The 25,123-nt window shown below is 37.5% G+C and overlaps 1 protein-coding gene across 1 annotated transcript in view; it reads right to left on the reverse strand.

The window, feature by feature from the left end:
- Nucleotides 1-9,204: 9,204 nt before the first annotated feature.
- DROSHA (drosha ribonuclease III) overlaps nucleotides 9,205-25,123 on the reverse strand; it is a 68,198-nt gene continuing 52,279 nt past the window's right edge. Inside the window, exons 25-32 of the mRNA XM_085304348.1 lie at nucleotides 21,617-21,774; nucleotides 20,606-20,711; nucleotides 16,873-17,014; nucleotides 15,811-15,893; nucleotides 15,589-15,692; nucleotides 13,462-13,554; nucleotides 12,585-12,631; nucleotides 9,205-9,627 (exon numbers count right to left, since the gene is read on the reverse strand). Coding sequence (XP_085160474.1) covers nucleotides 9,497-9,627; nucleotides 12,585-12,631; nucleotides 13,462-13,554; nucleotides 15,589-15,692; nucleotides 15,811-15,893; nucleotides 16,873-17,014; nucleotides 20,606-20,711; nucleotides 21,617-21,774 — 864 coding nt within the window. The 3' untranslated portion in view covers nucleotides 9,205-9,496. The remainder of the gene's footprint in view (nucleotides 9,628-12,584; nucleotides 12,632-13,461; nucleotides 13,555-15,588; nucleotides 15,693-15,810; nucleotides 15,894-16,872; nucleotides 17,015-20,605; nucleotides 20,712-21,616; nucleotides 21,775-25,123) is intronic.

Raw genomic sequence — 25,123 nt, forward strand, 5'->3', positions numbered from 1 at the left:
ATATAGTAACATTGGTGTATGATCTCTCTTGTAGAAAACAATATGGTATAAGGCAATATACCTTCCACTATATCCAGATTATGATTTTTTTTTTGAACTTTTCTAGAGAAGTACTTTCCAAAACTCATATTGGTGTTCAGGATTATCATTAAGTACATACAATAAATAGAAATTTTCAAATACCACTTCGTTTTTCTTTGCRATCAGACATTGTAAGTAAGTACCACAATGCTCTTCAAGTATAGAGTCTCTAACATATGACTACATCTGAAGTCACTTTGTCTGTCAAAAGGTAAAGGGCAAATGAGTTATAAGGGCAGCTGGGTCATCAGAAGTCTTTCTCTTTGGACCCAATGTAGTAAGAAATAGCCTCAGCCTTCCAAACAACTGAAGTCCCAAAAGGCCACAAATCCTAGCTTTGCAGTGAACCAACCTATTCAACACAAAGGTCAGTATCATTAAATAGAATAAACAAACCAGTTCTGTAGCCAGAAATGACAGATCTGTCTAGGAGGTTAAGCAGTCATGTGGCTGTCTCTCTGGGTCTCTTACATTCCCTTGATTCTACAGCCTGAGACTTCTTTATACATACACGTATGTATTTATACATATGCCTGTTTAACCTATATACATATATGTATACATACGTCTGTACAGAGTGTGTGTCTGAGATCAGGCGAAAATACCCAGCACTACCACAAGGCACAAAGTTAACCATACCAAACAACRTGGATGTAATGATTGATTGAATGGAGCTCTGCTGCATGTGTACTGTCGTCTTGACCTCTAGACTTTTTTCCTCAGTGCCCTTCAGGTAATGCTGTTTTGGCCAGGGACTAGTTACTCCTTGTTAGAGCAAGGAGTTACTCAGAGGTTCTTAGTCTACCTTATGCTCTTTTCCGTCTCATTAGTTTCTGTCAGTCAAGGTGAGACTAAACCACATGCTTAACCTGTCACTGCCACAACATCTCAGTGGCTGAAAGTGAACTTGCTTGGTACATTCCTACAAGCACACCTAGGAGCCAGCACATTTGGCACCTTGAAATCAAGGTGAGAGCACAGCTCTTTAAACCCTTATTTTCTTTTGTAACCATGCTGGTATATTACATGTGCATAGAGACATACTAACCTCTTAATGGGCTTGGTGGGGATACAATCAGACTGAAAAACCGCAGGCATAGTGCCGTGAATCCAGCCAGAATAGAGATTGGTGTCTCCCTGTATGTATACAATGGAGCAAACCTCAGCTCAACGACAAGAAAAACAACGTTACTTGTTTCGCTTTTTTGTTTGCCCATGACAAAGTTTTGAATGGTAGACCTTAGAGCTATGAGTCTGAATTAGCCCAGCAGGAGTTAAGAATGGTTGAGTGCAGAGGAAGACTTTTACCATACAGTACCAATCGCTTGCATTTTCTTTTAATGTACATCACTTTTTAATTACTTTCAAGAGCCTTCAATATGAAAAAGATTATGTAAACCACATTCTAGTCTGTTGTGCATGAAATATAAAATGTCTACGTTAATGCAGAAAAAAAGCTATTATCTCTAAAGCTAAGTGCTGTAAATAAATAGCTCTGCGGTATGATGAGAGGGCAAGCCTCAGCTGAGAGCTGACAGACTCAAGTAGATTTTGTTTTTATTTCTACCCTTGACCTGTTCTGTGACTTTGAGTAAGTCTCTGCTTTCTTTCTATTTCTTTCTGGGTCAGGGACTGCCTGTCATTTTGTGTTCATAGAGTGGCTGTCATAAAAAGTCCTAATGCTAGTGGAGATTTCTAGATACTACTGCAATACAAACAATATTTTAATACCAGCYACACAAACAAACAACACAAAGGAGACTTTCCCCCGTCCCCTTGGTAAAAGGTACTGTGTTATAATGAGTCTGAAAACTGTATATACTTCATAAATACACGTATATTTATTTGTGCTCACCCCCCCACATACATTCAAATATGTTCCTAATTAAACTCCAGATACCTATTACTGTTTAGCTAGAATGTTTCCCACCTCTATGTCTTGGGATATTAAAGTTTTTATTAGAAGTAAAAGTAAGGCAATAGAAGTATTGATTTCAGTATATCTTATCTTTTAGATTTATACTGTAGTTTCACAAAAAACTCAACTCCTAATGCATTTTTAAAGCCATCTTTATCTCAAGCAAATGGCACATAATTGTATTTATGTTAGAAGGAAAACCTGTATTTTCTAGTACTTAYTTGAAAGTGATTAAAATACTTTTCTATCCAAATCAATCTGCTGCACAGTAGTCAGTACTGAAATAGCCACTTTTCTAGTGTTTCAGGTACCAGTTATGCTTTTTTTCTTACTTCTCTGTCCTCACAKGTATAAAGCTGCCAACTAAAATAAATGCCAAACTTTAATCCAATTGCATAAATTCACAACATAAGCTGCATACTTAACTATGTCTCTAAAGCCCAATTAGGACCTTACAGTTTCTCTTAAAGTGTCCTACAGAATACCATAAAACTGCAAAGATTCATTTGTTTTCCATGGAGGTTTTTACCTGGTGAGGCTTCTTTTTCTTGCTGCTGGTAGTTTGTGTCTGATAGAAATGTTRAAGTATGACCTGCAAGGGCAAAGAGTTTAAGGTCATTTATTTGTTTTTGCTCAGAGTGAGCAAAGAATTGATACTGTATCCCTAACCATAAGAAGTAAGAATCGAGCAATTCTGAAAAAGAAATGCTACAGACCAAAGACAACGGTGGCAGCAAGAACAGGAAATCTTGAAAAACAGTTGCAGAACAAAGCCACAGATTGCAGTTAGAACATTGGCAATGTCCCACCATTGTCAGGTCAAGCCTTGATTCCAAAAAAAGTAAATATTAAAACATAACTTACTTTAGCTGGTGAGCTTACAGACACATTTTCTGGGCCAGGACATGAGTTGTAGAATCTGACATATTCTGGCAAATACTTAAAATACTTGGCTTATGTTTTGGGAAGGAGGAAGGAGATGACAGTATTTGACAGAAATTTGAAACATCAAAGATTAAAGCAGAGTTTTTTTCTTAMTTTTCCTTTCTGATGGCATCAAATTTCTCTTAATGATGACAAAACTAAAAGTCTCATATATTTGACGTTTATCATCCCAAGAATGGAAGGCAAAAGCAGCAATTTGSGATGAGTTGTCCAATGAGGTCATTAAAAATTCTAATCTTACAGGATTTTAATTGGATTTTTTCCTTTTTTTATTAAAGAAACTCTGTAATTGGATATTGAATAACATTAGCATTTTCAAGTGTTGCTGGACTGGGAGGTGGCTGCTATTTGCCACTTCACATATCCTTCCAGAAACAGAGCTTCAACATTTTGAATTATAATTCTAGTTGGCAGCGAAAACATTTCGTAGCTGGTCACTGTATCAGAACTGTTCTGGCACAGTAACTGGCTGAAGTTATGACTGGAGCAGTCCACAGGGGAAGTAAATTTTGTTAGAAATGTTGTCTTATCTGGCTTCAGTGGGGTCAGGATTCCCACGTCCACCATCCCCATCTTTAAATAAAGTAAGAAACTACCTTCTGTTAGGAACACTCACCCAGCATTGCTGCYTCAGGTCTGCACCACTGATGTATGAGCTTCTGCTGCTGCCAGTAGAAGTTCAAGATTTGCCACCTCAAGAGTCTTCTTTTTGCTGTTAGTCCAGATGGATTACTTTTGAAATGTGTGCTTGAAGGGGAAGTTCTAAATTCATTCTTACTGCTGGAAAGAGTACTAGTAATACACTGTCTGGGCTCTGGCTTCTTGTAGTAGAGCTCCAGTTTTAGAGCCCCTCTAAATCATTGCTTTCTGAGATTCCACAGAAAAAGGATGAGGTTGATGGTGCCCAGCTTGTATGGCTAAGTTCTCTCTTTCTCCCTCAAAGATACTATCAAGCATGAAAACAGAAATGTAGCAGGCTTTCAAAGAAAAAATCCACAGACTAAGGCATTTTCTAGGTGAGGCATCATTGCTCCACCATAGACCTCCTAAGGCCTGGACCTGAGTGACAATTTAGTCTTTGTTTTCATTTGTCAGAAATACAATACAGATAATAAGYGCTTTCTTTCCTTTGCCATGGGTATTGTGAAGAGAACACAATCACATTTTTGAGTGTCATTTATACTCTTGTGAAAGATTTTTGAAYCAGTGAGAAATGCAATAATGATTTAGACGGAAGAGAAATGCATCAGTTTAATGAGGCTTTGAATGTATTTATTTGGTGCTCCCTTTGCTAACTATAGCAAGCAGGTGAAGAAAAGGGCTCTGAGAAAAACCATCTCCCTTATAGGAGGGGAAATCTGAATGACTGCAGCACATAGCCTTTTTCATCTTAGGACCCCAGAAGGAATCTATGAAACTTTGAGGATGAAAAAAAACAAGCATGGGAATGAAAAATCTGGAAGAGTGAAAGAATATGGTCATTTTGTTTTCTTTCTCATTTTAGAGCAGCCATTGTCTTTCAGTTTTTGAAAATACRGCAGATCTTTAATTTTTCTTCACAGAATCAGCCTACCTGTTCCAGCCAATACATTCTGCTGCAGCTGCTGGGTAATTCTCTTTGACTGCACTATTTTTTATGACTCCCTGGCAGATCTTCCAGCATTTTGAATGGCTGATATTAGCCAATGCATCCAGAATCAGGAAAACTGCTTTCCCTCAGCTCATTACCTTCCAGGTCAGAATGTGCCTATGGGCAGAAAACAGATGCAAGAGATTAAGAAGGTCTTCTCTTCTGCAAACTTCTCAGAGATGCTGTAGCTGAGGAACTCACTGCAACAGCAGTGAGGCAGGCTACCATGAAGAAAATAAAACAAGGAAARCAGAACAAGACCAGTGTACAGTCATTCACCCACATTTCTTTCTACAAAACTACTTTAAAACAGGAATACAGAGAAACACTAAGCAAAGGTTGTGGTGGATGGTCCTATCTAGCATTTCACTGCTAGGTAGGCAAAGTATTTCGATAAACATGACAAATTTGCTAAGAATCACACTATCTGCAATTCAAGCTGGGGACACAAAATGCATAAGAATATGAGGGAAGGAAAAGTCAAGAAAAATTTACAAAAGACCATTCCTGATAAACTAAAAGTCTCCGCACTGCCTATAATTTGAAGTGACCAGTACACCTCTAGATTTGCACCTCATTTTAATGGGAGTCATTGCACATCAAGGAAATTGTCTTCMAAATAAATGTTACTCTAGCTTCCAAACAAAACTCATTTGGTATCAGTGACAGACAGTCTAGTGAACAGTTCTGCAGTAAAAATAAAGGATGTTGAGATAGCCAGTGGCAGATGAGGGATCTGATTCCATGTTCCACCTATGGTACCGTTACACTAATTTTAGTTTTTGATGTATAAGAAAAWGTGAGTTCATTATTCAGCCAGCTACTTTCCAGGGTATTCAGCATATCTGCCCAGCTATAAATAAAACAGCACTAACAGCAGACTGCAGGATGTCTATCCTAATACCATACTAGTCAGGGCTTACTAGAGAAAACTAATTACCAGTAACAAATGATGGGACATGTCACATTTCTTTCTGGCCCCATTCACAATAAGATTTCAGTCATTCCAAGAACTAACCATTTAGGCTTGTAGTGAACAGAAGATACTATGAGTGTTCTTCAACTTCAAGTTCTCATTAGTGCCTAGACAACACTCCTCAAAGAAACAAAACAGGAACTACCTTCTGGCTTAGTATATCCTGTTTAGGCTAAACTATTTCAAAGGTTGTTTGACAAATCTATAACCTCGGGCAGGGGAGTGGGATATATGAGTCATGGAAATTTTTAATCAAAATGCAATCCCAACCAAATACCATGTAGGTGATCAACTCCATAAGCCCTTACCAGGCTCCCTACAACCGCTATGTAAACTCTCACTAAACAAAGTTTTTATAAGTGAACCACTTGATTCATTTAAATATGTAGCCTGTATAATCAAATATTGTCTTTGAAGTAGAAGAAAGATAATCCGGATTTGTCTTTTRATCTTTCCAAATTATTTTAGGGAGTAACAGCCATGCCTGAAGTCTTTTTTGAAAAATTTAGTAGCAACAATATGTATAACAGTTTGAGAGTCAAAGGTTCTCTTCAAATSATTATTCAATAATCTTACAGAAACTGAAATCTCACCAAGTGAACTTAGGCCCTGCAACTAAGCATTATGAATTTTATATGTTCARTTAAAACTCCTAGTTAAAACAAACGGCATTATATATTGCAGTTCTGTTYAATGCTCTGTACAAATGTGCTACAGAACAAAACAAAACATGCGCTTTTGGAGGAGGACCCACTGGTCCACAGAAATTGCGGTCTTTTTCTTTGTTCATCTGCTTGTTAAATCAACAGATCCTGAATTTGAACAGATCAAGCTCTACAGCAACCAAACAAGGACCTTACTGTATCAACAAGCCAGAGACATCTTCACATTTCCCTTCTTCCCCTCCAAAAATTAAAGTTGCCTAGTCATAGACTACAATTCTTTCATTCATTAATGTGAGGAGGGTAACTATTTTTCCAAAATTTAAGGCAACTTAAAGAAATGCCATTGTCTTCTTACTATGTTAAAAAGGATCGTTCTTGTTACGACATTTCAGGCATCCATCTAAATGATCAAAACTATTCACAACTACTGTTTTTTTTTTTTTTTTTTTTTTTTTTTTTTTTTTTTTTTTTTTTTTTAATTGTTTTTTTGATGCATTTTTTTTCCTTTCTTTTTGTTTACTGCCTTCCAGCACACACAAAACAAAATTTCTTCAGGAAATCTCCCTAGCCCATTTTTTGCAATTGGTAAATGGAAAATGGGCTACAGACAYAAAAAGTGTTCATCTTTTACATTTTATAGTGGAAGCCCAAAGATCTGTTAACTGTAAGAACAGAATACAGTAGTCATGTTAAAAGTTAGCTTGTTTTCAAACAATTTCTGCATCTAAAAGAGCTATCTGAGAGAAAACAGTCCTGGATTCCTTCCCTAAACAGTGTATCGCAAAAAGTCACTTTATTTTATGCAAACATTTATGAATAACAATACTTTATACACCTGAAAAGTTGAATGATTTAGAGGGAAAATAAAGGCAATTTCAAACTATGATCCCAAAATTGCACTGGGGTATTCTGGTTATATCATAATTAAGAGAAATTTGCACAGTAACCATACACCTGGAAATTAAGTCATTGCTGGGTTCATTTAAGTGCATGGATCTGATTACTGTTACGATGGGGAAATCAAGGAATGGTGCACACAAGCACCTATAGCCCTCCACCAATGCACCAGTTCAGCCTGTTGCTAGAAGCAAATGGGCAATTGTACAAAATGATTTGAAACAAAAAGATTTTGGGAAAAKGAGTAGATGGTGGTTATTTATTTTTCAAGCCTGCTGCTCTTCAAAGACGTCTCAGCTTTTTCTTCATAGATTGAAGCTGTAAGGAACTGCAATCACTTCTCAGAAGTCAAAAAACCAGCAGCATCCAGCGGAGAACAGCTCCCTGCCTTTTTATTTCCTTACTCTATGTTTTAATGATTTATTATCACTTTTTATATTACAGATTTTTTTTTGTCTCATCTTCGGAAATGGACTTAAAGGATCAATCCCTGCTTGAGCAGGGAGGTTGGACTAGATGATCTCCAGAGGTCCCTTCCAACCTTACTGATTCTGTGATTAAGAAAAGGCAATCGTACAAGCTCAAAGAAGCGAGGTAGTGCTATGAGGTCAAGCTTTCAAAAACGCATTTAGGCATGCCTTATGCTGCATGTGTACAAAAAATATGTTTATGAAAATGGATGTACTGATTATCACGGAAGTGAAAATTTGGGAAGACATTCCTGTAGTCTGAATTTTTCAGCTATACCACTGTCTACTTTGGCACCTGCAAGAAAGTGTTTTCAGGGATGTCTGTCACATACCTCCAGCAAGTAACTTCAGAAAACTGCTAAGCTAGCACTAGGAACTAGTACTAGAAACCACTACTCAGAGCAGGGTGGTCCTTTTGCCAAGTTTTCTTTTAAGGACCAAGCAGAAGTTTTCTGGGCAAGACTCATGCTCATGAAACTACCTGATGTCTCATCAAATACATCTGTTATTCATACTAGAAGAGAAATGACCCACCAAAAAGAATCCGAAGCTGGAAGAAAGCAAGCTTTAAGAGTTGCATCTGTTTTGCTCATCAGAAAATGGAAGATGGAAAGATGATTTGACCTCAGCAAAACAGCACCTTCCTAGGCAGAACACAATGTTAGTAAGATATTCTTTAATCCAATGGAAAATGGAATAACAGAAATAATACTGGCTTGAAATAGGAAAATTAAAAACAGGAATAACGCACAAATGTCTACAATGAAGCTGGTAATCAAGAGCACAGACCATTAACAGATACAATGGATATTCCATTGCTTGGTACCTCAAAATAAGATTCAAACCTTTTCTAAGTGTCTTTCTGCCTAATACAAGCCACRAAAACAAGGTAACTGGGTGATGTATATTGGTTGTCCATATGCAGAATCATATGCAGCAGAATTAGACATTCTGGACTTTATCCCATCTTTGAACTATAAATAGAGAACAAATTCTGCCCTCCTATGGATACAGTTTTCAATAGACCTATCTCAAACAGCATCTGTATGGCATCTCTAATTTTTAACAATATTTGTCAATAACAATATTTGACTATCAGGACCACACTCATTATGTTCTGGACAAACCCCTTAAATTAGGCATCAGTATGATAAAAAAAAAGAAATTGAGAATGATACTAAAGTTGTAAATGTAAACTCACTACATTCTGAACACAATGTTAGCATTCCTTCGCTTCATAATTACCATGTTTTCTTTTTTTCCTCTATTCCAGGTGTTCAAAATACTGACTTAAAGACCAAAAATCCAAACTTCTACATACAGTAGTGTCACTCTTCAGGTGTAGAATCCTAGTTTCATTGCTTAATACAAAAGTATTTCCTGTGCTAAAGTCACTGTGCCGATCTGCTGACCAGAACTTTATGACTCTGCTTCAGCAAAGTCAAGAAGTACATATAGCTTCAAGATTTGGGTGAGATACACACTTAAGTGCTCTGCTGAATTAACATCACAACACTTTCTTCCTCCACAGGTGAGTTCATGCAGTAACTTTGCTGATCATTTTCACGATATAGCATTTGGACATAGGAGACATTTGTTAAAAGAGTTTTTCTTCCTACAGATTTTTGAAATTAATATTTATTATTTCATACAAGACATTAAAACCAACAAAAATAATCTCACAACTTTTCATAAAAATTAAAAGGACTTAAAAACAAATCTTAGTAGGGGGGGAAGCAAACTTTGCATTTAAAACCAAACTAAAGAAATGTTCTCTATATAGGAGAGATTATGATTTTGTATTTGATACCAACAGGCACACTTCATTCATCATCCACAAGAAACTGGGTTAGGTCTCCATAGGCCACAGTCAGAGTTATTAAGTAAATATGCCACTGCTTCTGTGCCCTCCTTTTATTTCCTTGCTTCTTCAGTCTCCTCTGGCTCTCTCTCTTGATGCTCTCTTTCCCACCTCATTTCTTTTAACTCTTGTCTGTATTTCCGTTCAATGAACCGTTTCTGATGGGCCATCTGGGGAAAGTTATCTGACACAAGGAGAAATATTTTACATTAATAAACAAACTGGTAACACAGAGAAAGCCTCAGCTCTTATTTTAGTTTTTAACTTTGATAAGATTAGAATTGGGGGGAGGGAGAATATCATCATCATCATGTTTACTCATTTATAACAGTCCATTCTAACAGTGAACCAAGGGCTCTGTGCTGTAAGACCTCGGTTTCTAGATGACTTCCACATCTATTTCTCCTGCTACAAAGCACTGCTAAATATAATATGCTCAAAAACATAAATATAAAATTATGGTATGGCAGCATGGCCAGGTATTACTTGGATTTTACCTCCTGTTCCCTTAGCAACAAGTGTTCAATACTGAAAAATGAATGTGAGATTACTGTCAATGCACTGTCAAGGTTTTTCCCCTTGTTCTCAATACAAAAAGTAGAAGCCACTGGTTCCAAGCACTGCACAGATGCTCCCATTATCATCACTGTTTAGACCATGCAAAACCCTACATTATGGCAGGGTTCCTAATGATAAAAGAATAGTGCAGAGGAATGGATTGCAGTAAAATCCATTCTTGTAAAGTTATGGCTTAGCTACAAACTAGTATGAAGACTTTAGCACAATCTAGGAATGTGCATGAGTGTTTTTTCATACGAAAAAACAACCCAGACAAAGCTGAAGCAATGGAGAAATGGCTAGGGGAAACTGACCGTTCTGATTTCAGACATCTGCCCATCTGCTGGTTTCTAGGTACACAAGTTAGAATAGAGGCTGTAAAACCAGCTTATGTGAGTGATCAGAACTGCTCTCCGTTCAGTCAGTGCACGGCTGACGGGATATGACATTTTCTGCGTGGGCAGGGTGCTGCAGACAATTGCTCAGAACTGCACCCTCCGGTCAGTCAGAAACCAAAGAGATGGTAGAGTACACAGCAGCCTGCAGCTGGTGGTAAATCCTGCTGGGATCACACAGCAGCAGAGTGCTGAGATCAGCACTGGCTACCTCTCTGAGGTGAACGCAAAAGGTTACTACGCTGACCTTTAAAGTCATAAGCAAGCCTGGGATTTGTCTTAGCAAAAGACTGCGCCTCTCTGTAGTAAGATACCAAGAGCTAATTTGACTGAGGCTCCTGAAGGTGGGAGCCCCTTGACAGCAAGAAGGACTAGGGATCTGAGTGGGCTGTTTCCCAGGAGAATTTTCCTTCCCCTTTCTGGTCGCAGGCAGTATAGATATGTTCAGTTGGAGAAGGCAGTGCAGAAGGCTCCTTATTTGTAGGAGTTTATGTTATAGCAAAGTGACTTTCCACTTCTGTGTTTTATTGGCTGGTAAAATTTGTGCCTTTTGTTATATACTACATCAATAAAAAGGTTTTTCCATCAGTTATTCAGAACTTGGGTACAGGAAGATTTATTTATTTAAAAGAGAAAACAATTTAAAGAAAAGCAAATTGTTTTAAAATTGCTGCTCTTTTTTTAAAACTCCAGTGCTTTGTGTTTAATGGAGTTTTGGGAGATTTTGTCACTCTTGTGTGCCATAAAATGAAAATAGTATTTTCAGCACAGTGCCTGTAACATAACTCTTTAAGAATTCTGCTTGGTAGGAATCTGCTTGTTAATAGTCCATTTATGATTTGGAGAAGGAAATTTATGTAATAAAATCATCAGAGCTATCAGATGTATAAAAAGGTACATGAAAATGACTTCTGTTTGAAATTCACTACTCATGATTTTTTTAAAAAAGAAAAAAAAATGGGCAACCCCCCCACCCCCACTCCATTTAAACATATACACACAGAAAAAGGTGTTCAAAGATGTTATGGAGTCTCCATCCCTAAAGGTTCTCAAACTTGACTGGGCAAGGCCTGAAGCAACACAATCTAACTTCAAAATTGGCTCCACTTTGAGRGGTGGTGTCCCTCTCAACCCAAATTATTCTGTGGTATTCAAAAATATATGTCAGAAGAAAACTCTGAAGTCCTTGAATGACGGGACCTGAAGCTCTTGTCTCTTTATGAAAGATGGTATTGTCACAAGAAAAAACACTCGGAAAAGTTCAGGAGATTTTTGTAGATATTCAATGAAAAAGGGAAGTTATGTTTTCCACTTACCAAATTTATTAGTGGTATGAAGTATATACCTATCGGATATGAAATGTTCTGAACCACAAGGACTGCATTGTCTTCTGAAAGTTTTAAGGCTTGGAATTTCTGAATACAGAGGTTATGGATTAAAAACTTCTGACATCTGAGGAACTGCAGGTCTTTCAGTAAAATGTAAAAATTGACTTCCCCTAGTCCTCCTGCACAGAGAACTTCTGCTGCACAGAACACGTTATCTATTTACTAACAGTACCTGCACAGCTGGCATTTTAACTAGGCTGACTAGTTTCCTCTCTGAGATGCCCTTAAAATGAAAGACTGCTCCCACGCTGTGTTTTCTGTGCATAATTTTGAAAGAAGTATACAAAGATTCTCAGCTGATATAAACTGCTGTTAACAGAACAGTATTCACTTAAATTGGGCTGAGGATCTGTAGGTTAGTCTTTAGTCTAGTCTACTGCAAAATCCAAAATCAAATTTTATTTTCTAAACTGGCAAATGAAAAGTAGTATTCTTCCTCCCTAAACTAGAGCATGAGACAATCTCACTATCCGAGATGGAGAAGGCTTACGCCATTACATACTCAAAGCATGGAAAATCTCATTGCAACTTTATTGTACAGGGTTCTCTTTAAGTTGCTGTCCCTGAAACAGATCAAAAACTCCCTTTGAAATAATACCTGTTGTTACCATACTAACTCTGCTTTTTACAGAGTTGCCTAGAAAGCATTAATAGGCAAGCCTGTTGCTTAGAAGCTGATAACATTCAATATATATGCTCTGTTCTATTTTTCTCCCTCACAAAACATGCACCTCACCCGATTAAAGTCCAAGYAAGTAAAACATAAATAATTTTCGTTGTTGCTCAAGCAAATGTCTTACATTTTTCAAGTGCATCCATTGCAGCTCCCATTTCCGCTTGCTGAATACTGTCAAAGCCAAACAAAAACATGTTACATTTGATCTAAGTTATACAGAATAAATCACAATTTCTGAGAAAATGAAGCACTAGCTACTCTTTTGTAATAAAATTCTTCAGATAATCATTAGCCAGTAATTCCCATGGTGTATGATATATCAACCTTTCCACAAATACGCTAGCAATAGCAGCACAGCTCCAGTATAACATTTTAAAACTTCGATCTATAACATGAAGAATATTCTAGCTCATTCTTCTCTATTGAAGCATTTGCTTTGACTTGAGAGAAAAAAAGGAACAAAATCACAGAGGTGTGTGAATGCTATAAAACTAATGATATTTTTATAACATTTGGTACCACAAAATAAAATTAGGTACTTTGAATTCAAGGTTGAATTCTTCATAACTTCATAAACCATCCCAAAATATCCACTTTTTTTTTTTTTAATTTACATGCGTAAAAATAAAATTCTATCAGATTTGAGAGCCTTTCACCCTTCCCTTGCCAGTTTAATTTGGACTATAATTTAGCAGCAAAACTAAAGCTAAAGTCATTATTTTCAGGAAGCTGCTCTGCAGTTTCCATCCTGTGAGTCACAATAGGTTAACATTGCTGGTCAACTTGTTGGTAGGTTCACAAAAAAAAMCTTAAAGCCTAAAGGTATACAGGTATTGAACCCTTCAAGTATTAAAATAAGATCGAGGCAGAAACTCAGAATGACTTGAGAAAGGCACTAAAGCCTTTTATGAGGCCAGCTGGACACTTGTCTGCCTTCATGGTTGGTAATTCTGGACACTTCCTGAGTCAAATAACTTTGTGACATCAATTTTTCACAGTACCTTGGGCCTTTACCACATCCTATTCTTTCGCCTTTGAAATAAACAGCTACTGTGTATGTCCTGGCATGGGAAGGTCCAACAGTCTGCAGAGTCCTGAAATAACACAGACATGATTTATTCAGGTGGGAAATATTAAAAAAATGAATCTGTCAGTGGCACATCCATCAACAAGCTTTCAGTCTGGTCAATACACTTAGTGGAACTAGCACAAAAAAAGAAAAACAGAGGAAGGATTGAAGGATGACTATATAAATGACTTTAACTCAGAGATTGCCAGTACAGTGCACAATTAAAAGGAGTAATTTACATAAAATGGATCTTTGTTTATATTGGATTTATTTATTCTTCCAGGCTCACTCAGGAGTACCATATGAAAATTAAAACTTAAGCCTACAGGCAAAAATGCATATTATGCACAAAGTGCTGAAACAAATCACTTAAAAAACACACGGCTGTGCAATTGCAAATAATCATATCAACAAGCTGATGGACACCACAAATTCTAGGCTTCGAGAGCTGAACATTTAGCAAGTGGTATTAGGCGTGGGGGTTCTCTACATAGCAAATTATCACAGTACAGAGGAATTTTCCTTCAACTTTGAAAAGTTACAGTTTGTCACTTATGAAAGAACCTTTCTATTTGAATGAAAGTCTAGGATATGCATTGACAATCATCTTGAGGGGAAAAAAGATAATTCCCTAGGCATGCAAGGAATTTGCTGCTTCTGCTGTTCCTTCCCTCTCTCTGATCTCTCCCCACTGACAGCTTGAATTCTGTCCACTACCTTTTTTCACTTAGGAAAGAGCAACAATTTCACATAAATTTAAAAAGCATCTAACTATAGTGTTCCACATGTGGTGTGTAACATCAGACATACGCAAATAAAACCCACTCCAAATTCAAATCTAACCTATGGAGTGCAGTGAAACAGATAACCCAAGGGAAAAAAATACTAGCAAGATAATAGGAAGATAACAACATATGCCTAGCTCTAAACTGTACTACAATAATCAGTTGATCACAGCAAAACAAAACAAACATTTGGTACTCGATACTAAATGGGTTTTACAAGAATCAGGAATCATTTATTTTGTATTCGTCTTCCTCACTGAACATAAAGAGGTGAACCCTCAGACAGAGACACTGAAAAGTCAGATTTGCAGAGCATCGGTTATCATGTTAAAGTGATCATATTTCTGAGGTATGTTGCTTCTCACTGTAACTCACTGCTACATTTCATTGAAAACTTTAATAAATGTGACAAGTGCACTTAAGATTTTCATTCCTCATACCTTTTTGGTACAGTAATCCCAATGCAAGCCCTGAACTTTCACAGCTTTTCTCTTCTCTTGGTGGCTAACACTGCACCCTTCTCTACATTCATGAAGTAGATGTGGATACAGTGCACAATTTAAAAGTTTGTTACTGTCTCTTTGAAGTAGCTATTACTCTATTTTACCACTGATGAAACTGAAAGAGAAGAGGGAGATTTATCCCACCCAGTCTCAGTTATTTAACTAAGGTACACAAGTCAAGAAATTTCTGGCCTGAGCTCTTTTATTCCTATGAAGGAGGACAGATGTGGGCTGAATTACATATTGAAAATGTCCAAACCCTGCAGGGCATCTCCGATGTGCGTGGCTCTTTGTTGATTAGAACTGGAGCCTACAATCAGGAGGTGTACCATGTTATTTTTGCTCGCACTGGGGTGTAAAGAAAGTTCAGAGTATTACAGGAAACAGAACGGAAGTACCTTGGCTTTGTATCTGAACAGCCACTGACCTTGCCCTAGTCCCTTCATTCAAAATATTCCCCACTATTTTATATTAAAAGAAGGGGGGAAAAAAGCATGATGCCAATAAACACAGAACATGCTTGTTTCATCTGAAATTGTAAAAGGTAAAATTCTTACTGATTCTTCCCTGCAATGGCTTAAAACATTGAAAGCTCAAAAAACATTAGTTCAACAATTATCATTTTCAGACAAGAAGAGACTAAAGGGCTTGGACTGGAGGGCTAAAATAAGGCCAACGTATGGGAAAAAATGTTGGGCATTTGATCACATCTTCCTTCATATAAAAGAAGGATTAATAATTAGCTTGTATCCATAAAGTGCTCTTTCTTACTTGTAAAGAGGAATGTCTGGCTCTTTTCCTTCTGTCCTGAGAGTCAAGCAGCACTGCTGAAGCTGAGATTTAGGGTCATTCCAATCTTGATTTAAAATAAACTCCTGTAAGATGTTCACAAAGATGCTTTTACGGCTGAGAGTTTGTATGAGACTCCAAAACACAATGGCATAGATTAAAAGCACAACAGTGGTAAGAAAGGAGGAACCTTACTGSCCTTACCTTTAATCGTGGAAAAAAGCATACATTCATGAAAGTGTGYACATATTCCAAATCTTTATCAATGTACAGGGCAGCAATAAAGGCTGAAGGCAGGAGGAAAAAAAGGTACTGTCACTCATCCGAAAACAATGTTAATAGCTTTCACTTTTAGGAACAAGTATCTTTGAGTACTCTAAAACCATATTCAATTAAGTTYCACAGCAAAGATCTGATAAGGGTATTATTATCCTGCATATACAAGAAAAAACAAAGTTGACCAAGAGATTAAATGACTTACCCAAATTCACTCAGTCATTTGAAAAACTAAAAAACAACACTCAGCTCCTAATCCTGCACTTTAACCAGCAGACCATGGCTACTTAGAAATAAATCACTACTGGGCACCATAAAAATGCTTTAGATATAAATGGAAATTGCACACAAACAGGAGTGATTTACTAAGAGGATTTGGCAAAAGCCAAGGGGTCTGAATGGCTCACAAAATGTATCAGAATGTACAGGATATGGATTAACTTTCTTTGCACTATATTTATTAATTTCACTTTCTTTGGAAAGAAAGTAGCACATGCCTTCACAAATGGGCTAAAAATCATTTAATTTTCATGTGGCTTTCCCTCCTGTGGAACTGCCATTTTGAAACCTTCTCTCAGAATGCAGTTAAATGAACCACAGAAATATTCATCCACTGAAGGAAATGCTTTATCTTCTAACAGTGACAAGAATATACTACTGATACGTTGAAACTGCCATTAAATAGCTTGACTCAGATGACAAGTTTTAACTTTTGAGATACAGTTTTGATCTGATCTTCACAACCCCTCCATTTCTAAGCCTGCAATATCATAACAGCACTATTGCCTTCTTCATGCTTGCTTACTGAGCCTGCAAAAATGTAGACTAATGTTACAAAATCTGGTCTGAAGAGATATAGGCATAACTCATTTGAAAATCTGAACATGCATCTTTAACAACAACTTCAGGGATTTCTAATGGCTTTCTTAAACAAGCCCCAAAGAAAAGAAAGTTGATAAGTACTAAGCGGTTGTAAGCACATTAACTCACATTCCAAGAGATCAGCCAAAGTCTTAGTCCGAAGAGCTACAGGTCTCTTTGTCTTGTCATTAGTGATGGCAAATTCTTGCATACCCAGCTCTTCTGCCACTTTGGCCTGTGTCCTGTTGTTTACCAGAGAACTCCTCAACAGCTGCAACAGAAAGAAGTTCCACTAAATAGTAAACATTAGCAATGCCAAACCTTAAAAGGTAAAGATATTTTTTTTTTGGGGGGGGGGGGGGTGTTATTTACCCCTGCTGCCTGTCTTTTCTCTCTCAGCAAACTGCACATTCTGTATGATTTACACACACACACACACACACACACACACGTTCTCCTGCTAATTTTTTCTTCTGTTTCAAATCTCCCCAAATTTATTTCTCCTATAAATACATTCCTTCTGTAAGTCTTGCATTATAAATGCTTGCTTGTGAATTCCTTTGCAATCAAACACCATCTCTTCACCACTGCAATACCTTTTTAGCTCATCTGCAATTTTCTAGTGAAATTCATGAAGTTATACATTTTTCTGTATTTCACACAATATTCTGGAGTCTACAAAGCATTTCCCAGAGTCCATGAAATAAGAAACAATCAATAATTAAAACAAATATGCACTAAAGTGAGACAATCTAGCATTTCAAAACCACCAAATGAGGAAGCTGTTCCATTCATTTGGCCAGAGCATTCCTGGATAGCCCATGTGTACTGTTATACTGCTCTACTGAAGGCAGTACAGCTGAGCAGATGTGTCCTTGATGAAGATCTGTCTCTAACAATTTCAGTGCTTCAGAGTACCTGGTACTCCAGCAGAGTCCCCTGAGATGCATAAGGCTGGTTGTAGGCAGATTGCTTAAATATAGAGACCAAAGATCTACCTCATACAGCTATAAGGAGTACTTTGGGATTTCATTTCAGGTTTTCATTCTGGAAGGCAGGATGGGGTGGAAGGAAGAACGTCTCTCTTCCCACTGCTTATATGTAATCTAGAGTTGAGAAGTTGCAATGCATATTTTTCACTCTTTGTCTTCCATGTCACATTTGCTCTGCTTATTAGATACAAGTTATGTGCTACCTGGCTCCAGCATGTCAACTGAGCTTATGAAAATCAAGATTTATTCCCTGCACTTGATACTTCATCTCTGACAACAGATAAATAAAGAACAGTATGTTCATAATTTGTTTGGCAATGATATATGAAGCAGATACTCACATTTTGATCTTCATAAAGCAGGCAGACTGCAGAATGAACAGGATTATTACCTGCCTTCCTAACCTCTGCTCAAAATCATCTTCCTACTTGTTTCCTTTCCAAAATCCTTCTTTTCTATGTCCTTAAGATGAAAAATAAATACATCCCCCAACCAAATCCTAACTACAGTATGCAACCTATGAGACAAAAGCACAGTCCCATAAGACAAAAAGCTGTTTCCTGCAATAGGAGAATGAGAACCTTTTTTGTTGTATTTGTCGAGCATCTTTTATGATGGGACCCTTATCCATGATTAGTACTATGGTAAAACTAATAAAGAATAACACACACACTCACAGTGAGCTGTGGATGGAAAGAATCAGATAATCATCTAGCACTGTGCTTACGTATTAGAACCTGCCTCCTCTACAAATGGGATCCAGTAACAAGCCCAATTCCTTTTAATGATATGAGGAGGACAGGCTATCTATCCCTTTCCAGTATCTTTCTGAGAGCTAGTTTCCATCCTGGCAACACATAGCCTGTGCCATTACAGATGCTGTAATGCTGGATGTACACTCAGCTGGAGCTTAACTCCAGCTACAACGGAAATAACTTCTGTTCTTCCATGTTCCCATACCATACTACTACCCACGACTGTAGCACAAGCCAACACTGGGAGCGTTGTATCTTTCAAGAGCCAAAAGAAAATTTCATTTTCTCTTTTGCCAGATCATTTGGCTATCTCAAAATATGTAAACAAAATTATTCTCCTCTTTATTTTTCTTAAGTATAGTTAAATTTCCAGACATCTCTTCACAAGAAATCACTTGACACTGGGAAGAAATTGCAATACTAGTCAAGTGGAATTTTCCCATTCTTGACCAAAATTGTCCTCAGCACTACATACACAATTCAGCTGATGCTCTGTTAGTACTTCAAATATAAGTATGTCCCTAGATAAAAGGCGCAAGAGAGCTCAGTGTTTGTTGTTTCTCTTCAGGTCCTACATCATCAGTCTCCCTCTCCCTCACAAGCCTCATCTCATCTGTCATCAAAGTTAAAAACATTCAAAGACAATTTTGATTTTCATTGTACGTGCATCCCTATAATTTAAATTTTATCCTAGGCATTTGYCTACTTCTCTGAATTCTCATGTATTCTCAACATCCATTCCACTCTGTATGCAGACTTTATAGTTTCCCCTGCAAACTTGGACAACATGCAACTGATTCCACTTGCCAAGTCATTTATCATTAAATTAAACAACATGGAGATGATCTGATCATTGTTCTGAGTATTTAAAGCTACTAATGGCAACATTTTATACCCTTCCTGCCAAATAATTCCTAAGAGATTTATCCTGCGATAACAACATTGATATCTACATTTTTAAGAGTCACCTACATAGGAAAAAAGGCAACCTTGGATTTCTGCCTCATGTTTGTGTTTCTCTGTGAGGAAAAAATGATATGGAGAAGGCTCCTTCCTCTTTTCATTTTAACATTAAAAATTCAGGCTTTATTTAGTCTGTCTCCTGAATGCTGCAGAGAAATCCATGCAAATGCAAATAGAATTTAAGAAATAGTGAAGAAAAATGAAAACTGCTTTTATTCAGACCATGTAATTTTTGCTTCTGGTAAACTGATTTAGTCCCAAACACCTAAGAAGGATCTTCTTGAAAACATACTGTTTGTTAGAGACTTTGTATTACCATCACTTTATTGATTTGAGAAAATCACCCCCAGCAGATAAGAAATCTGCAAAACTACTTCCTAATTTTAACTACAGAGATTTACTTATATTCCTGATATTTCTATACTTTTTTATTCTAATCAAGATTTTAAAACTAAGAAAATTCAGTAAACCTAAGAAAATTCTTCTTCACAAATAAACTCAAAACATCTAGCTACACTACTAACGTAATCAACCCCCCCGAAAGAAATTACATGGACCACCACTCTATGCTTAATCCATTGTAAATTGTTGACAGATCCACAAACTGGGTTTTTCAGAGACTGGAGAAGAGACGCTGAAAGGCTATGGTAACCAACAACAGATGACCACACAGTACTAAAAATAAATTCAAATGTTACCACAAGAGCTCTGGAGTGAAGACAATGTGGAAACCACAGTAAAATAGATGGTAAAATAGCAACCTTATAAGTGGAAAGAAACCCCCTTTCTGGTTCCACAGACTAGTAGCCATGAATAAAAAAACTCATGTGAGGTGCTTATTTAAATAAACGGCTTAAAACATCTGTTTTTAGACAAGGACTAGTCTTACCTCTCTAGTTCACCACTGGCATCATTAAAACTATTGATCCATTTCACAGACAGAACAAAAATTATTGCACTGGGCTCATAAATCACCATATCCCTATTCATTGTAGAACTCATGCCTTAAAATTAACAAAGTCTTATTAAGAGCAGTAGTTGCTGAGGCTTCTTTTATTAATCAAATTCAGAGTAATTCACTAGCTGCTTCCATAATTTCAGTTTCCATCCCACACTTGTTCTCACAGACAGCATGATTGATGGCAGTCTTACCGTTAAGTGCCCTTCATGATGATCAGGGAAATGTATGAATAAATACTCCGTGGCTACCAACTGCATTATGGAGTCACCCAGGAATTCCATCCTCTGATTGTGGCCTCTGAAAAATGAGACATCAATGCAGCAAAATCAATAAGCACAGGAAGGGAAAAAACAAAACCAGCATGCACACACAGATTAAAATAAAGAGTGATCTGAAAGTGATCCTTGCTCATTTTTAAACACATTTAAGATAATTTTCTAGTGTTAACCAGATGAGATGAAAACATAGTTCATTACTGTTGTAACACTGATTTTCAAGAAAAAGCAAATCAGAGAAGCTACAGATAAACACAGTTACTAGATCACAGATGTGGGACTAATTGAAGGAGAAGAGGAATAAGCTGGCATCAAGTTTGTAATGGGATATAGTCTCTATCTGCAATTTCTTACAAAATGAATGCAATGGTTTCAGTGGAGGAAAAATGTCTGCCCATTTACTAGTAGTAAAAGGATCAGGGTTTAAACCCATGTGAGATCCTAGCTTGGGTATCCGCTGGTATGACTCTACTGTTTGCTTTACAATGGGACCTAGCAGATCTTGTCAGAGACCAAAAGCCCAGTGTGTTCGGTATTGCATAAACCACAGAACACAAGGGCTGTACTTTGCCTGAAGAATATGACTTTACTTTTTCCTCTCCTCAAATGTACCTTCAAATATGTTTTGCTACAGTATCAAGGATGAAGCCCCAAAGTCCTTGAAGCAAGAAGCTCCRAAGATACACCAGGATTACATTAAAACATCCCTTAAACTCCTTCTCAAAGTATGCACCACTGACTATTGAGAGAGAATGAATACTGAGCCAGGTGGGACTGCAAACAGAGTTGTTCTGTTCTTTTCTGGAGAACAGATACAACAGCCGAAGGTTTTCTTTTTCCTTCCCCTCCCTCCCTTTTAATGAAGCAATTTGGGATACTAAAAGGACCAACAGAGCTATACAAGGGCAATTGCCGCTGCATACTCACAGAGTCAGATGGTTAAAACCCACTGTCCTCAGGGTGAACGCACGTGCTAGTAGCCGAACATGAGTAAAAATAACTCCAATTGCCTCCTCAAACTCTGTGAGCTTCTGAAGAACTGGAGAGGTCTCAATGAGTTGCCTGTCAGTATTGGACTCTTGCAGCTGTAAGTAAGATTAAGTGCAAATAACAACAAAGAGATACTACAAATTTCCAAAATTTTTAAGAGGAAAGCAAACCTTTTGTAAACCAAGGGCAATGAACAGAGTGAACGAGTCGTTCTATGAACAGCTGAACTAAGAAAATCCAGTTTCCTTTGGCTTTTTGTCTTAGATAATTACTATGTGTCAAAGAAAATGTGAGCTCTGATGAAAGCATTTTTTTAACAGTTGGGGCATTTATAATGTATGGCTTATATGGTCCTGTCTCTGCATACGGATAATATAGGATATTTATTTTCATGAAACATGTAACTTTTTTGTATTTTTGAGATCTCTAACATTATCAGGTTGCTTGAATTTGAGCAAAAGACTGAACAGGGCTGGCAGATCAACAACACATCAACAAGGAGACAAAAAATCCACAGAATCTATTTCTCCCACTTTCCTTCAGCATAAAAAAAAAGAAACAAATACTTAGCACACCAAGTTCAAAAGGGCTCAATAATTTGAGAAAATAAAATGCTTGATTTAAGTCAGACCAAAAATCCTTCCAGCCCTGCATCCTGTTTCTATGATTCTATGATTCTATTTAGTATCTGTTYTTTCCAGTTTCTTGTCTGGCACATTTTTGACTCTGTCAAATGGTTTTCTAGAACTGGGAAATGACTCATGCATTTCCTCCAGCCACTCAGTGCCTCTCTCTCCTACAGCAGTGCCTAAGAGGAGGAAGTATCTACATGTCTACAGGAAAAGACAGACAGTGCAACATATTAAGGACTTTCGTGTCACCCTCTAACTGCTTTCAGCTTAGGACTTCTTGAGTTTGATGCTGTTTAAATGTACTTAGCAACCCACAATGGGTTGTGGAAGGCAAGCCCTCCTCCACAGCCTTATTCCTGATGATGTCCAATGAAAGCTTTCAGTACCTTCAAACAACCTTCAGCAATACGTTCCACGGATCTACTCCTCCTTTCCTAAAGAAAGGACTTTCTTGTTTTGAACTTGGGACTCTAGTTTCGCATCAATGCCTCCTACTACCTGTACTGCAAGAGACAGTGAAGAATTGTTTCACTGCTCACCTACTCATGTTTTGGAGACCTCTACTCCAGGCCCTCCCTCCCACCTGTTTCTCAGATCGTTTGCCTACTTGGGTTTCTTCAAAGAGAAAATGGCCCTTATCTTTGATTATGGTTGCTGTCTTTCTTTTTTTTTTTTTTTTTTTTTTTTTTTTTTTTTTTTGCTCATCCATCTTTTTAGTTTTACTATACCTTTTTTCAAAACATGTGGCAGAACAGCACATAATACTCAAGGTATGCATAAGACACATTTTTTAAAGTGACACTAGGATCTTTTCTGTTTTGTTCTCTATCCCTCTTCTAACAATTAGTAATGTTTGTCCTTTTCTTTAAACACAGCTGAGCCTTCAGCTGACTACCTATCCCAATCCCCAAATCTTGTTTCTTGCTTCTCCATATGCAGCCCTTTGTATTTACCTACATGGAATTCCATCTGCTTTTGTACTGTATATTCAGTCACTGTTGCAGTCTTGTAGTTAGATCACAATTCCTCAGCCTGCTGTTTTCCCTATGAGCCTGAACAACTTGGCATTATCAATAAACTGCCACCTCACTGCTCATCTTCTTTCCTAAGTTTCCTAAGTTCTAAGTTGCTAACATGAATAGCMCGTTTCCCTAGGGAGGCTTCCCCCTAGGACAGAACCCTAGGGAAATCGCTAATGATCTCCATCCACTGTAAGAAATTTGCTGTCAGTTAGCAAGGCAGTACTTGCATTTGCAAAAGTCGTGTTGATTCTTTTCAAACAAATCACATTTATCCAGGTGTCCACTAGTTATTTTCTTTATTACAGTTTCATCTGATTTGCCTGCTACAAAATTACAGAGYATATATCTCATGCGGAACTATTCTTAAGTAGGATTTCATTTGCCAATTGTTACAGTCACATTCAATAATTTTAAAATTTTTATTTTTCAGGCTAGCCCTTCCCAATGGCCAAACTGGGCAGCTTGTGCTTCCCCTACAGTCAGGGCAGCAAGCAGAGAGTTAGGATGGCATCTGGGCCATGGAGGAAAATACATTTTCATCTCACAGAAGTTAAGGTAGGAACAAGAAACGATAAACTTCATATACTGCCTATCTCCAACCTAAGCATAGTCCAAACCTCCTTTGTGAAAGTAGACAGAAAGAGTTAAAATAAAATAAAATAATAATAAAGAAAAAGAAATCCAGAASAAGAGTTTTCTTGTATGCTTGTATCACCAAGCAGGATAGCTGGTGCTGACTCTGGAAAGCTGATTTTTTTCATTAAGAATCTTTTCCATTTACTCCTGTCTTACAGCAGCACAGAGTTGATTGTACAAGTGCTTCAGGCACACTGATCTATCGCTACATGTTTTGTCCACACTTCCACTGCAAAATCTGTATCAAATATTTAAAACATTTCAGATGTAGGCCTCTAAGTGACCTTCTGCTGGAAGGATGTGCTCACAAAAACTTGTAATGAAGTCAAAGTGACTCTCCACAAATCACTAGAGATGTGGCAGGACAAAAGAGGTAATAAGAGGGCCATGTCTGTCTTAGATGTTCATGTGATCCTGAAATCCTTACTAATGGATTGAATCACAGTTTGAATACAGCTGTCCTTGCAGTACACCTGCACCCTGGGAGAATGCGGTCATCCTCGCTGCAAGCATGGGGAACTACCGTGCAGAGGCTCCAYGACTTGCTCAGGATCTCCACCATAATTCACTCATGGAGCAAGGACTTGAAATCAGCTCTGCCAACTCCTAAAAGTGTAAACTAACTTACTAAGGACTACTTGTGAGTTTCACAAGTAGATGGAGGATAAGTAATAACTCAGACATATCCATATTTTCAGTATTTACCTGCTATTAAAGCTACTGGAATCAATGAAAAAAACATGCTGTAATCAGGCAAATATTCAGCATTATACTCTAAAGGCATTCAAGCAATGTGCCTTCCTACAATCAACCCACAGGTCTTATTTTCAAGTCAGCAAAACAGGTACCCAAGACCATTTTTGTGCCAGCTTTTGTCTCAGCTTACAGTAGATAAAGAAGCCAAAATGTTACCTCTCACTAGATTTATTGTATGAGAAACACAATCATATATCAAACACAAGCCAAGGAAAGGTGAATGATTAATCCTCAGAGAGCCCATGACTCGTTATTTATCCAAAAAAGCAACAACAAAAAAAAAAACCCAAAACCCATAAAGGCAAATATATACACTCCTCTGGCTACTTGCTAGTAAATTTTCTGAGGTGTCACTACAGCAGAACCCTACAGAAAAGCATCCCTGGAAATAAAACAGA

The sequence above is a fragment of the Rhea americana genome, unplaced genomic scaffold (assembly GCF_003343005.1).
Source record: "Rhea americana isolate MKP2758 unplaced genomic scaffold, rheAme1 scaffold_207, whole genome shotgun sequence".
Classification (NCBI taxonomy): domain Eukaryota; kingdom Metazoa; phylum Chordata; class Aves; order Rheiformes; family Rheidae; genus Rhea; species Rhea americana.